Below are 15,048 nucleotides of genomic sequence, written 5' to 3'. Positions count from 1 at the left end.
TCTATTCTTCAAAGTTTGTGTGTTAACTCATAAGTAAGTTTTAGAGCTACGTATGATTGTTAATGGTGACAGTTAAACCTTAGTGTCTTTTTACTTTGATTTTCCAAGACTATTAGTTTAGATATTTTATTACTTGTCCTTATTGTTTAAATTCACAATTCCAAACTTTTCTAAATCTTATGTTGAATAGTTAATTAAGAATTGGTTTTAAACAGAAGTTGCCATATCAAACCTTATGGAGGACGACCTTACTTGAGCTATCTACGCTACAATTACGCTACAATTACCTTGTTCAGTTGTAAGTGTTTCCACAAGTAGTAAAAACCAATTCTTAATTAACTATTCAACTATTCAACACAAGATGCAATCTTGTCGTATGGTTTACCGTGTATTTATCGGAAATAATATGGTAATATGTTCGATTGGAATACCAAAATTTCCCCCTTTTTTTTTTTTTTTTGGCTTAAACTTACAAAATAGGGCAACAACTATTCCGAGGACATGCGAGTGTACAGCAAAAATTCAAGATTTATATCAATCTTGAGACTAATCTCTAAAAAGTATTCAAAAGCGACGATATCAGCAGCCACACTGAATATTCGTTGAGCGATTCAGTTAAAGCATGTTGCCCAAACGGGAAGCAGTATCCGTTCGCTACATATATCCGAGTCGGAATGTACACATTACAGTTCAAATATTAGAGGCATCCAAAACAGAATTACACAGTTCATATACTCAAACAAGACACCATCTCATACTAGCAGTACTCAAATGTGAGTGTAGCCTTCGGTCATACTTTTCCTGGGTTTGAACAGCCTGAGTCAATATCTTAGAGTGGTTGGTTTTAATTCATTTATGAGGAAACTCGATGGTACAAGCGCAAGAGTAGTCCCTTCAAAGTACATTATCTGTTTCTTGTCTTGACAAACTGGGGTCTTGAAGCCTTCTTCTCCAACTTTTCCCTCTTCTTCCGAGTCTTTTCATCCTCAACACCCCCCTAATATTTATACAAGCGATATCAAATCATTCCAAGAATATCAAAACTATATTACCATAAGGCAATTACAGAAGCAAGAGAGGGTACCTCTGAACCTTGAGACATAAATCCTCTAATGAAACCAAATGATTTGTATGCTCCAAAACCTGGTATCTGGAAACCAACAAAACAAAATGTAGAACAGCTATTTCTTTCTCACGGAAAGAAATTAGGGTAAATAGCCAAAATGGTCCCTGAGATTTGCATAACTCATCACTTTGGTCCCTGAGATTCCAAATAGATAAAAGTGGTCCCTGAGTCCTTTCGTTAAAAATTCTGTTAAGTGTCCCGGATCTCTTGGCCGGAAGTTTTGGCAAATTTCAAAGTTTTGTAACTCAATCGTTTCTTAATCAAATTCGACCCATAATATATCAAAATGAAGATAGAAAAGTGTAGAATAAAATTATACCTATTTTGAAGCTCAATGGTTGCCGAAGATTGCTGGAAAATAGCCTCAAAGTTGACTGGTCCGAATGAAAACTTGAAAACTTGCCGGAAACTGGGTAAACTTTAAACGTTCATAACTTCTTCAATACTCAACGAAATCAAGTCATTCAAAAACGAAAATCATACTTCTCGACGAGACGAAGAGAATAGTATCTTTTTCGACAGCTAACTCGCCGTAGTTTGGCCGGAAAACAGCTCGAAACTGGCTGTCTTGGTCTCGAGTTAGCCACTTTCGAACCATTTTCCGGCCAAACCACGACGAGTTAGCCATCGAAAAAGGTATTATTCTCTTCGTCTCGTCGAGAAGTATGATTTTCGTTTTTGAATCACTTGATTTCGTTAAGTATTGAAGAAGTTATGAACGTTTAAAGTTTACCCAGTTTCCGAAGAGTTTTATAGTTTTCCCGCGGACCAGTTGAGGTCATATTCCGGCTATCTCCGGCAACCATTGGGCTTTCAAATAGGTATAATCTGATTCTACACTTTCCTATCTTCATTTTGATATATTATGGATCGAATTTGGTTAAGAAACGATTGAGTTACGAAGCTTTGAAAATTGCCTTAGTTCAGGCCAAGAGCTCCGGGACACTTAACAGAGTTTTTAACGGAAGGACCAAAATGATGGATGGTGGACAATCTCAGGGACCAAAGTGATGAGTTATGCAAATCTCAGGGATCATTTTGGCGATTTACGCAGGAAATTATTCTGAAAATTTTCTAGAACAAAAAGATCCTTATGTTTCTAGTACCTAAGTTGTTAGAATCTTCTAGTGACGCCATCTAAACTCATCCAATTAAGGTCCTACAACAATAAAGTTACCAAAGGAAAACATGGCCATGGTTATGTGTTAATCATCCAAAACCTGACATCGGAACGCACGAGCTAAAATTAAAGTGAAAAGGGACCAGATTTCATGAGCCATTACTCAAAGACTGAGTAACAGTGAAACATGGGAGATAGAGCCAATTAAACGAGATTAGTTTTCCTTCTAAGTCAAACACTAAATTTCTCATGGCCCTTTTCCCAAGAAGATTCTAGATTACCAAGGTTAACCACACTTTGGGCATGTTCACTTACATTAGATATGGGAAAGGAATGATACCCACATCGTCCTCGTAGGGATAAACAAGCCCTCTTGGGGAAGCCATCTTGGATTTTACAATGGCATATGATCTCTTCTTAGCCAACACCTTCTTTAAGAAGAGAGAACATGTGATCACCTACAAGAGTGGATCGGCAAAACCACAAATAGATTTTCTTCTAATGAGGAAAACAAAGTTATACCGGGAGAGAAAAGAACAAGACCTGGAAGTGCCCAAGAACTAGATAGTGGAATCTAAAAGGAGAAAAACAAGTCATTTTCAAAGAGAAAGTAATCACCCAATGCGTGTGGGATAGAGAGGGGGAAGTTAGCCAAATGTGGGATTCCATGGCTAGTTGTATCCGAACAGTAGCGAAAGAGGTACTAGGAGCGTCCAAGGGCTTTGCTCCACACTAAAAGGAATCTTGGTGGTGGAATAAGGAGTTACAAACAAAGGTGAAGGCTAAGAAGGAATGTTGTAAAGCCCTATACAAGGATATGACCGATGAAAATGGTGAAAGGTATAGAATAGTGAAGCAGGAGGCGAATAAAGCTGTGAGAGAAGCTAAGCTAGCGGCTTATAACGATATGTATAAGCGATTAGATACCAAAGAAGGAGAGTTGGATATCTATAAACTAGCTAGAGTAAGGGAAAAGAAGATAAGAGACCTAAACCAAGTGAAATGCATCAAGGATGAGGATGGAAAAGTTCTTGCTATAGAGAACGCGGTCAAAGACAAATGGAGAGGTTATTTTCATAATCTTTTCAATGAAGGACATGAAAGGAGTACTTCCTTGGGGGAGTTGAGTAACTCAGAAGAGTGTAGAAACTACTCATTTTATCGCCGAATCAGGAAGGAAGAAGTGGTTGTAGTTTTGAAAAAGATGAAGTATAGAAAAGCAGTGGGCCCAGATGATATACCAATCGAAGTGTGGAAAGTCTTGGGAGAGACAGGTATAGCATGGCTCACAGACATTTTTAATAGGATTTTGAAAACGAAGAAGATGTCAAATGAGTGGCGAAATAGCACTTTGTTGCCTATCTACAAGAATAAGGACGACGTACAAAATTGCATGAACTATAGGGGTATTAAGCTAATGAGTCATACAATGAAGCTCTGGGAGAGAGTCATTGAGCATAGATTGAGGCAAGAGACACGGGTTTCAGACACCCAATTCGGGTTCGTGCCAGGGTGCTCAACCATGAAGGCAATCTATCTCTTACGAAGATTGATGGAAAGATATAGAGATACGAAAAAGGATTTACATATGATCTTTATAGATTTGGAAAAAGCGTATAATAGGGTCCTAAGAATGTCTCTTGGGAGGATTTTAGAGAAGAAAAAAGTACGAGTAGCATATATCCAAGCTATAAAGGATATGTATGATGGAGCAAAGACTGCCATAAGAACTCATGAAGGACAAACCGAAAGCTTCCCCATAACTGTTGGGTTACATCAAGGTTCATCCTTAAGTCCTTACCTTTTTGCATTGGTAATGGATGAGTTAATGGGACATATTCAAGATGATATTCCTTGGTGTATGCTTTTTGCAGATGATATAATGTTGATAGATGAAACTCAGGAATGGGTAAATGCGAAGCTTAACCTTTGGAGAGAAGTGTTGGAATCTAAAGGTCTTCACCTAAGCCGATGAAAGACAGAATATATGGAGTGCAAGTTCAGTGCAAATGGAGGCCAAAATGAGTTAGGGGTGAGGATCGGAGATCAGGAAGTACCAAAGAGCGACTGTTTTCTCTACCTAGGATCTATCTTGCAAAAGAACAGATAATTAGATGGAGACCTCAACCATATAATACAAGATGGATGGATGAAGTGGAAGAGTGCATCCAGCATGTTGTGTGACCGCCGTATGCCACTGAAGCTCAAGGAAAAATTTTATAGGACGACAATATGGCCGGCGATGCTGTTTGGCACAGAATGTTGAGCGGTGAAGCATCAACACGTACATAAAATGGGTGCAGCGAAGATGAGGATGCTTCGTTGGATGTGTGGGCACACAAGAAAGGATCAGATTAGGAATGAGGATATCCGGGGCAAAGTAGGAGTAACCATAATTGAAGGAAAGATGAGAAAAAATCGGTCACGGTGGTTTGGACATGTGCAAAGAAGGCCTACTGACGCTCCGGTTAGAAGATGCAACTATGGGACAGAGGTCCAAGGGGAAAACTTGGGAAGAGACTCTAAGAAAAAACTTAAGAGTACTTGGATCTAACGGAGAACATGACACAGAACCGAGCGCAATGGCGTTATAGGATTCATATAGCCGACCCCACTTAGTGGGAAAATGTTTTGTTGTTGTTGCTGTAGGGATAAACAAGCCCCCGTTGGTAACAATACCTAGTTGAAATTGGGAATGAAATACATATTTTCAACGTACGACCCACTTACTTTTTTGTTCCTTGTGTGTTAGTAAATGCAAGATATGATAGGAATGAAAATGATACCTAAACCTTGGATTCTCATTCCTAGTAAGTAAACACAGGATTGGTGATGAGTGCCCACCTCTTTGGAGAGCATCCAAGCAAGGTTCTAAGCAGGTATATATATGCATGGCAGCAAGAAATGAGATCTCACCAGCAGATACGTGTACCAAAATTTTCCAGAGATTATGGACATGACTTGCACGAAGCCTGTGATATAGATTACATCATGCAAATAGCTGCAAAGCATGACCAACCAAAAGTCAAGATTTTACCATGAACAAAACCTGTGTGTGTTAATGCCCCAAATATACATGTCACATTTCTTCGCATGTATACTTGTATGGGATGTTAGATGTCATTAGCGTAGATGAGAGACAATTGATGAAACATGGAATTATCCGGTTTTGCTTGTTCAATGTTGTATTCCCAAATAAGAGAAAAACACCATGTATTCTAATCATTGTCATACTACAAATTCTAAAAGCCTACCAGCTTTAATGTTGTATATAAAGAACTTTTCAATTTGAGAACATAAATCACACAATTTAGTACCATACTTGATTAAGTACCCAATGAGAGAAGCACATAACACAAAGTTGAAATAGTTACAATTTGGAATTATCTGTGTTGTATTCCTATAATTTAGCACTATCCTATTTCTTTTAAAATTATCAGCAAAGAAATGAACAAAATAAGAAAGGAGTTGTAAATGATAAGAAATGTCACTAAAAACGAAAACATACCCACATACTCCACCAGTAGTCGTATCAAAGCCACCATCCAGAAGTTCCCCATCATCGCCATAAGAAGGATTTGCCATTTGAGCGAGTTGTTGATAGGGATAGTAATAAGCAAGAGAAGTGAGAAGCAAAGCAACCCAATTTTTCCAGGCGAAACTAGAATGGAAGATGAGCATCCTTAGTAGCACATAAAAAACCTACATTGTCATGTCCCCAACACAACATCAGCATCACTAAGCTTAGCATGGGATTTGTGCATGAAATTATGTATAACCACTACTACAGTCAGCTAAGGCTTACATTACAGGCTATGATCAGGCGACGGAGATTTGCCATGTGTCGGGCGTTCTCTTCTTTGCGCTTCTTTGCACCTTGATTTGCCATCTCTGCCTAATCCACTCTCCGAGGGACTGTCACCGTAACAAAATCGAAAGCCTGTTAAAGAAAACATTGTTATGTAATGGATGAATTTGACCTTCAACAGATTGAATGAGCCGGTCTACATATACTCCATTTTTTGAAACTAGGGCGCAGGTTCACCCCAGAAACCGAATAAAAATGGAAATTATAAAGGAAATAAGACCTTAGTGTCAAAATTCAAAACACAACTAACCTAATTACCACAATAAATCATCATCACCAAGAACAAAACAATGCAGTAATTAACAGAAAAGCTAACAATTAGCAAGAGAAATATAGGTCCACAAGAAATCAGAAAATACAGATTCAATTTGCAAGAATCAAGCCCAATTAGGTTTAAACTCGAAATTGGGGTTTCTTCAATTTGCAAGAATAACATACCTTCGACTGTAGAGTTTGTCTCGCTGAGTTAGTGGGCATAAGCCGCATAAAATTTGGACTTATAGAGTGAATCCTAAGAGGAAAATAGATTTCGAGGAAGCGAGGAAAAGGAAAATCCACCTTTTGCTGCTGCTGTGCTTCTGATTTTGTTTTTTATTTTTTTTTTGAACTTTAACGAAAAACTTCGGTACTTTACTTTAACGAAAAACTATATTTTTACAAAAAAAATCAATCTTAGTACTATTTACTTGACCATTTATTTTTTCCTTATCGTTAAAACTCAAAGTTTTCAAACTTTTTTCATTAATTTTCCTTTTTTTTTTTGGAACCTGGATTGTCTGCCTTCCTCATCCCATACATTTTCCATTGTCTTATGTCTTATTATTTCTATAAAAAAAAATCAATACAAAACGTACGTAGAACCACATAAATAAGAGGGGATGATAAGGGTATGGGATGGGGAGGGCAGACAACTCAGGTCTTTTTTTTTTGTTTTTGCGCAAAAGAAAAGAGAGATGTTTTGTCTCACTCTCTGTCACATGATCGATAAATGATCCTCTCATTCAGCCAATCAACATACGACATGTGTCCAATGAGCACCTTAATTATTATTACTATTTTTTTCTTTGCCTAATTGACTAAATAGTCATCGTTGTGATAAGGTAGTTAAAGACAGTCCTGTGATAAAAAAGTTCGAATTTAAACCCTTGTTACCCAAAATAAAAAAGATTGTTATTTCTCTATTAACGTATTAGCCATGGCTGCGGACTCAACCAAGCTTCCTCTACTACAACCTCCAGTTACTTAGAATCAACTTGACTATTGCCCACATTTTCTACCCTACCACTTCTTAGTTTTCATTTCTAATCTTTCCTATTTTAAAAAAAACAAAAAAAAAACAAAAAAAAAACAAAAAAAAAACAAAAAAAAAAAAAACAAAACAAAACAAAAATGACACATACAAAATAAATATCCCAGCAAGCAAGGAGCAACCATCTTCCTCCTGTACTTCTACTTCGCACAGTATGCTATGGCCGTTGTGAGACCATAATTCCCACCTCTCTTGGCAAAGTGATTTGTACAAAAGTGGAGTCCCCTTCTCAACTAGGGTCATGTTCATTCTGACAGTCCATTCCAGAATGAACAAGTCACTCCAGGTCGTACCACAACAAAGTATCGACACAGGGTGGTTACCTAAGGAGTCTTAAACGGACATAGCAACCAGAGTCTTAATGAGATCATGTGGTCCACCACCTTATAGGCTCCTACCGGAGTGCATACGCATAGGTCTCCAGCATCACATCCAACAACTCTCCACTCAAACCCTATCAGTCCTCAGTTAGATCCTAACTACCTAATCACAATTGCCAATCTGATTGGTATGACTGATGGTACTCTAACCCATGTTGCACAGGGTATAAACCTTTGACCCATGTTGCTGATGTAGCAGAGCGCACTGAGTCGTACCTTTAACTCCAACTACTTTGCCGAGTAAGATAGTTGGCAAAGCACTCAAGAACGGAGCTCAAGATGCCTATAAATAAGCCACTCGACTCCTCACAAAAGACTAGACACTCTGATCTCATTAAAATAGTTTGCTTATCCTTTCTTTAAATATTGACTTGATCGTTTAAGCACTTACATTGAGACCAATCCCTCCCCTTCCCCCCTCTGACGTCTGGTATCACGATATTTGCCTTATCTTTGTTCTTGCAGATTCACTCTAGAAACCTGCACAAAATTAGGTTAAGCAGTTTGGTGCTTTCATTGAGATTTTAAAATTCATATTCCCATGGAAACCCACATCATGGCTGATCATTGTGACCAGCCCGACCTGATTTAGGCTAATCTTGCTACTGTCGAGATCGCCCCTACCACTGTCGAAGTCAGCGCCACCGTTGCTGGAGCCTCTTCTCTAACTCCTATTCCAGAGGAAAGCTCCCCTACCCATAACATGTTTACGCTCTTTCTTTGATCCTATTAGAGAGATGCTCAGGGGGATTAATTGACACCATGAGGGACTTGTAAAGGAACAATTCTGATATAGGTTAGCGAATCGAGCTGCCTTTGACGACATCAAAAGGCACCTATTAAGCCTCGAGTCTTCTAGACCTCGAGACAACATCGAAGTATCGGTCACCAGAATGGGTTTCTTGAATACTTTGGAAAATCCCATTATAGTCATCATTGAGACGCCCCAGCGGGCCGGTGTGACCGATGCAGAGATGTCGTCAATGGTGCAGTCTCGTGGTGTGAGGACTAAAATGAAAGCACCCCTGAGCAGCCCTAAATGGCTCAACTTTGATCTTTCAACGTCGAGCCACATCTACTCCGATGACAGACTCCGATCGCAAATCGAAGACAACCCATTATCCACAAACTTGGTGTGGGAGGCTCTGCATGGAAAATTCACTCAACTTCTAATGAAGTATTTCAAAGGGAACCCTGACCCTTCTAGCCACATCATGTCATACAAGAACGCCATGGCCTTGTATAGCAACAACGACCCCCTGATGTGCAAAAATTTCCCTTCCACTCTAAAGCGTAGTTCCATGAAGTGGTATGTCGAACTACCGCCTGGATCCATTCTGAATTTTTGAACTCTGTTTAAGAAGTTCATCAAGGCCTTCGCTTATTGAGAAGTGAAGCAAATAATGAATACTCTATTTCTAACCTAGTAGAAGGATAAGTTTGTCAATGTTGTTTGCTGCGTGATGGCGCTTGTTAAATTTACAACCTGTGAGTACAGGTGTTGATTGCCATTCAGGGTGGAACAACTTGCATGGTAGGGGTCTTTATGAGTAGTAATGTTTGGGTTAAAACTTAAACTTTGGGGTCAAAAGGGAGGTGGCCCAAAAAGAGGAGAGAAACCCGAAGCCCAGCTGAAGCCTAGAAGGCAGAAAAGGCATTTCTCGACTAGGTGCAGATCATTTGCACCACTTGCTCACCTACCCAAAGACCAAGTGGTATAGACTAGCCAGCTAATCAGCCCAAAAGTACTTTACAATGGCAGTACAAGTAAATAGCTGATGAGTCACTATCCTTCAAACCGCATTCGGGCAAGATTACTGCTACAGGAGGCCAAGCCAAAGTGTCTATAAAAGAAGAAAGAGAAATCAGAGTTGAGGACATTCAAACAAACAAACAAATACAAGCACAAACTCTGCTCAAAGCCAGATTTGCCTTAAAAACGAAGCTGTAGTCAGCCCAAGCCTTCATCCCTCTCAGGATAAACCCTTTGTAATAGCTCTGCTACCTTGTCAAGGACCTGCTGTAGTATCGATTTCTTTCTGTAAACTCATCTCCTTACCCATTTTCTAAAGCTCTCAACCCCCTTGATAAACCACAAAGATAGGAAGTTGCAAGACGATTAGCCTTGCCCGACCCTTTTTGTTTCTGTCTTTTCATTCATTAACCTAGCAATATGTGTTGGAAATGTGCCCTAAAGCCAATCATATGATGATACTTTACGGACATTTCACATGTTAAACTAATCTAGTTTAACTATAAAGGGTAAATATTATTGTTTGAGCCGTCTCATATAAATGTTATATGCTTAAACGATAAAGTCCAAGGAATATGTGATTGGGAGAATGCGATCTAATGAAGTTAGATTCATAAGACCATTCTTTCGTAGACACATCCTAAATGTTCCTGATCATAGGATTGTCAATTGGGCATTGACAGTCCGTTAAGATCGGTACGTGCTGTGTCTTCTCTCAGGGAGAGTGACTAGTCTCGAGTCATTGATGTGTGTGACATCAAGACAAGTACGTAGGTGCTCAATAGAGAATGAGTCCACTGAACACGATCAACGAAGAGTTCTCATATTCATGTCACATGAGAACTCATGGTTGGGATAATGCAAAGTAGTCATTTGACCTGAGGCATCACAGTTGTCTTGTGGTTAAGTACTTGATCTTTGATTATGTCAAAGTCACCCCATCGGGGTGTCCACGGCATCATTGGGGTTAAGCCACTTAGTTATGGAGACAAGTGAATGCGCAACAAGGGATCTCTAACCTTCAAACCGTTGGGGGAGAATACTCTATGATATGATTTAGAATCTCTGGCCAGAGTATGAATGAGATTTAGGAAAGCGTTCCAAATCACATTCAAGGTAATCATATAAGCACACGAATCACATTGGATAGTAGACATGAATAAATAAACTATCAAACCAAACAATGTGGTCAAGAGTATTGTATTAGAGAAAGACCGTATTGCATTTGTAATCCCAAACTGAATAGGTTCTCCACCTCTTCTGATTAGCTTGGGTAACCATGATATACTGCTAGGTGTCACTCATGGTTTGTGGAAGCCCTAAACGTGTGTAATAACTAAAGGGAGAATTGAAAGTAAGTTTCAATTCACAATCGATGTAAAATGGTTTTAATCGCCCACTGCCTCGCTAAAAGGAACCTAATGGATCGTACACCGTGTAAGGTGGAGATTGAAGAAACAATGGAGATGAGTAAGAATAATTAAATGGTTTAATTATTTATGACAAGGATTAATTAATATGTTAATTAATCAAACGAATAAGTTCGTTAAAGACCTCGGGATACTTTTGGACGTTTAGGCCCAATGGGCTTCGAACGTCAAGCCCATTGACTTAAGTTGTATGACAACTTAATTCACAAAAGCCCAAAAGCCCAAACAACACCCTAAGGCCGGCCATATGGTAAAGGGTAGTGAACTTGGACTTATTTACAAGTTTGCCACTCAAATGAATAAAGGTATAAATATGACTTTATAGCCAAAATTCATTTAGGGTTTGTTTTGGAGAAAATTGGAGAGAACATGTCTCTCCATTTCTCTCTAAAGAGGCCGGCCCCTTGGAGGGTGCATCTAGCAATCCCACTACTCCAAGGTCACTCATTTTTTCTCCAATCTAACCTTGGTGAAGAGACTTAGAGGTTCTCAATTTTGGGAACTTGGAGAAACCTATTCTTCCATCCAAATCCATAGATTTAATATGCAAGGAATGAAGGCCCTCTCTTTGGGTGATTAGCCTTTGCTTATGCGAAGAGGAATCTACAAAGGTACAATTTCAACTCACTTTGTTTTGAGTTGAGTTTTGGTTCACCAATCTACTAGGCTTTGAATTTCATGGTTAAAGTTTTGTTTTTAAGTGCATGCAAGCATGATTCCGCCTTTAATTGTTAATTGCATGCTTATAGATGTTGCTTAAATGAACTTGTTTTCACAAAATAATCCTTCAATATGTTGTATACTTCAAGTTGTATTCAAGTTATTTCTAGTAAGATGACTATTAAAAGGCTTTCTCAGTGCTTGAATCCGATTTGAATATGTCTTCACAGTTCAAACCAGATCTAAGTTCGAAGCCCTCGGGCATGTAAGATTTGATCACTTAAAAGTCCTTGGCCTCAAGGCATAAAAAAGAACCTTATGTGGACTTAACCCATCCACGACAAGCTTTGATAACAAGAAGTCCGAAGTTACTTGGGGCGCAAGTAATCGACCTATCCCTTAGCTTTATTTCTATTATATTATGATTACCATAGAACGTTTGAGTATGGAATGAATTCTGATAGGAAGCCTCAAGGCCTATATCTAAGGCCCTACAAAGGCACCTATTTGGATTCATTCTAATCTTTGAACTCAGGTAATCAGAAGTATAATGGTTATAAGATTCATACAATCAATGAAACGAACATTATATGTTCGAGTACTGAGTTAGTTATTGATTGGAAGCCTCAAGGCCTACACCTAAGGCCCTATAAAGGCACCTGTCATAACGAACATAGTCTCTTGGGTATATATACAATTAAAACTCAACATCCGTTTTACATCTGCCATGCTAAAGATGGTAGTGGCACGCCTGAGCACTTAAAAGTTAATCTTGATTGTGAGCCTCAAGGCCTACACCTAAGGCCCTACGAAGGCACCTTTCAAAGTTAACTTTGTCCTTCTCTTTCAGCTTTGCCCTACAAGCCTTGCCCAATAAGCCCGCCAGTGAAGCAGAAGCCCGACAGAAAGCATCAACCAGCGCCAACCTCTCGGGGAGCTGTGTGCTCGTCGGCCAGGGAACATCCCCGACGAAAGTTCCTGCCACGAACATAGTTTTGGCACGCCCAGTGGGACACATTTGATCAAAAGAAATATGTCACAACGAGCAGAAGATTTACAAACTGCTTTGTTGCAAAAGCTACAAAGACTAGAGAACGCCTTCGCAAGCTCTAGAAAGGAAGCTGACCCGGTTATAAGACCAACTATTCCTATATCTTTACCTCAACTTGGGGAAAAAGATGATAGAGAGAAGAGGGGATTTAAAACCAACCAGCCAGAGAAAGCAGTGATGGATAAACCTATGGATCCCTTCTCAGGGGCCCCAATAAATATGATCAGTATGGCCTGGGCTAAGAAGGGGAAAGAAAAGGTCACAAGGGAAGAAGAAAGAAGATTGGTTGACAAACCCACAAAAAGGGTGGTCAACTTGCCCGAATATCCAAGAGCAGCTATAATAAAAGGGATGGTGTTGTGCAGTAAGTGCCAATGCGAGTGTGAGCTCGAAATACCGCCCACAGGAGCCCTCATAGATCATGAATTGATCAGGAGGAATGAAGAAGAAAAGAGAAAAGAGGCACATGAGAAAGCTCGGTGGACTGCAGGAAGGGATACTTCCCGAAGTGTTTTTCAGCGGTTAGGAGGCGATTCCCAACCTAGGGCTTTATCAAAGGTATTTCGCAATCATGAAGTTTCTGAGGAGGCAAAAGATAAAGATGCCAAGAAGCCGAAAGAGAGGGGTGTAGAGCACTCTCAGTACGACCATATGGAAAAAGAAGTCAGGAGAATTGACAGGGTAACAAATCCTGTCAAAAAAGATAACCCTGCCCGTCTCAGACGAAAATGGTACGTGGTTGGGAAAAATGGACAGCCCGTTAAACAAATGGGGGCTTCCATGGTCAGAAGGGTTCAAAGGCAACACAAAGCCTACATGAACTCCTTAAAAACCCCTGTGATGTTAGAAGCATCCAAGAATCAAAAGTTGGAGAAAACATCATCTGAGAGGAGTAGTCAGCTCCGCTGGAGGAGTAAAAAAGAGGTGGAAAAGGCTAATAGCAAGGCTGAAGGCGAGGGAAACCATGTGCCACAAAGCCTACACCCTGGGAAATATAGGATCTTGAGGAGAGCTCAAGAAGATATGATCATGGTGCCAACTCCCAGATGGAAGACAGAGCAGCCTATTTGTTTTGGAACTGTTTCACTTGAAAGAAAACCACCTTCTCCATCATTAGTGGAACCTTTCGGGGAGGTTCCAAAGCAAACACCGTATTCAGGCGTGAATCAGCAGGAGGGGGCACCAGAACCATTGCTTTCAGCAGATGCGATGGCTTGTTTAGATGAGTTCATGGACCAGATTGGGAGCAAGAAAGAAGAACTGCCAGAGCCTAGTAACTTTCATATCAACATAGCGTACGTGTTATCCGCCATGTTTAGTGCCAGACCTAATCAGCCTGCCACGATGGAAGGAGACTATGTGACAACTGAGCCAATGATGGCCCATGTCAGTGTGGAGGTAACTGAAGAGGGAGAATCGGGAAAAGCTGAATCATCTGAAGCATCCAAAGATGGTCCTTTAAGGATCTATACAGACAAGATGGCGTTCAGCCGCCCGAACACTTCACTTGCCAATAATCTGAAGCCCATATATGTTACAGCTCATTTGGAGGGGGTGCCCTTCAAAAGGATTTTAATTGATGAAGGAGCAGCTGTTAATGTATTACCGGCCAAGCAAATGAAAAAGTTAGGGTGATACACCTCCAACCCTCGATCATATTGATTGCCCCGAACTCCCCAGGCCATGTCTCTTGGTTGAATGCAACTAATAAAATTTTCCCTGCAAATGGAGGTGGCATCTTCCCCAGGAGCATCTTAAAAGGCTTGGGTCAGAAAACCAAGGATATCTCCTCAAGACTGACGCACCCCATTCTAGGTCTGATCGAGTCCTACAAACCTTGAAGAAGTAAAAACAGGCGAAGGTGGAGTGATCGGTAGGAGTAGCTTCAGCTAGGATTCGGGCAGGGGCCACACCTTCTGGGAACTCTAAGTTAGCAGCCCGAAATTCTGGAAAGTACCATTGGAGCCATGTTTGTATCATCCATATAGGTCCATTCAGGTTAGTCTCAAATGGCTCGCCTTGAGTCATTTCGAAAAGAAGATGGTAAAGATGAGAAAGAAGGAATGGACCTGTTACTACATCATCAAAGTTATGAAGGGCTTCCACCAAGGGGATCCATTCAACCTTCACTCCTTTAGACTTATTAGGAAAGACATGTTTGTTGAGCCAGTATAGGAGGAAATACATGTGTTCTTGATCTTTATCAACATGCGAAGACCCTACTCCAAAATTTTCTTTTACAAAAGGGATGAAGCCCTTGAAGAAAGTCCCGTAACTCTTGAAGGTTGTAGAATTATATTCCAAGGAAAGGAAAAAGGCAGATGACCCTGAGCTTTCAGCAATTGAGGAAA

At 40.1% G+C, this 15,048-nt stretch overlaps 1 protein-coding gene across 2 annotated transcripts; it reads right to left on the bottom strand.

The window, feature by feature from the left end:
• Positions 1 to 510: 510 nt before the first annotated feature.
• On the bottom strand, positions 511 to 6,702 carry LOC114822943 (uncharacterized). 2 transcript variants are annotated; one of them, XM_029098131.2, is made up of 6 exons: positions 6,553 to 6,702; positions 6,052 to 6,186; positions 5,755 to 5,948; positions 5,163 to 5,247; positions 1,085 to 1,150; positions 511 to 997 (listed from the first exon to the last, which is right to left on the bottom strand). In XM_029098131.2, the coding sequence occupies exons 2-6, from the start codon at positions 6,133 to 6,135 to the stop codon at positions 905 to 907; spliced, it is 522 nt and encodes a 173-aa protein (XP_028953964.1). In that variant the 5' UTR covers positions 6,136 to 6,186; positions 6,553 to 6,702; the 3' UTR covers positions 511 to 904. The 2 variants fall into 2 exon arrangements, with proteins under 2 accessions (XP_028953964.1, XP_070666757.1); XM_070810656.1 differs by lacking the exon at positions 5,163 to 5,247.
• Positions 6,703 to 15,048: the final 8,346 nt, after the last annotated feature.

Source organism: Malus domestica, chromosome 13, assembly GCF_042453785.1.
Source record: "Malus domestica chromosome 13, GDT2T_hap1".
Classification (NCBI taxonomy): Eukaryota; Viridiplantae; Streptophyta; class Magnoliopsida; order Rosales; family Rosaceae; genus Malus; species Malus domestica.
The sequence above is the reverse complement of the archived record's forward strand: the minus strand, read 5'-3'. Positions and strand labels throughout refer to the sequence as shown.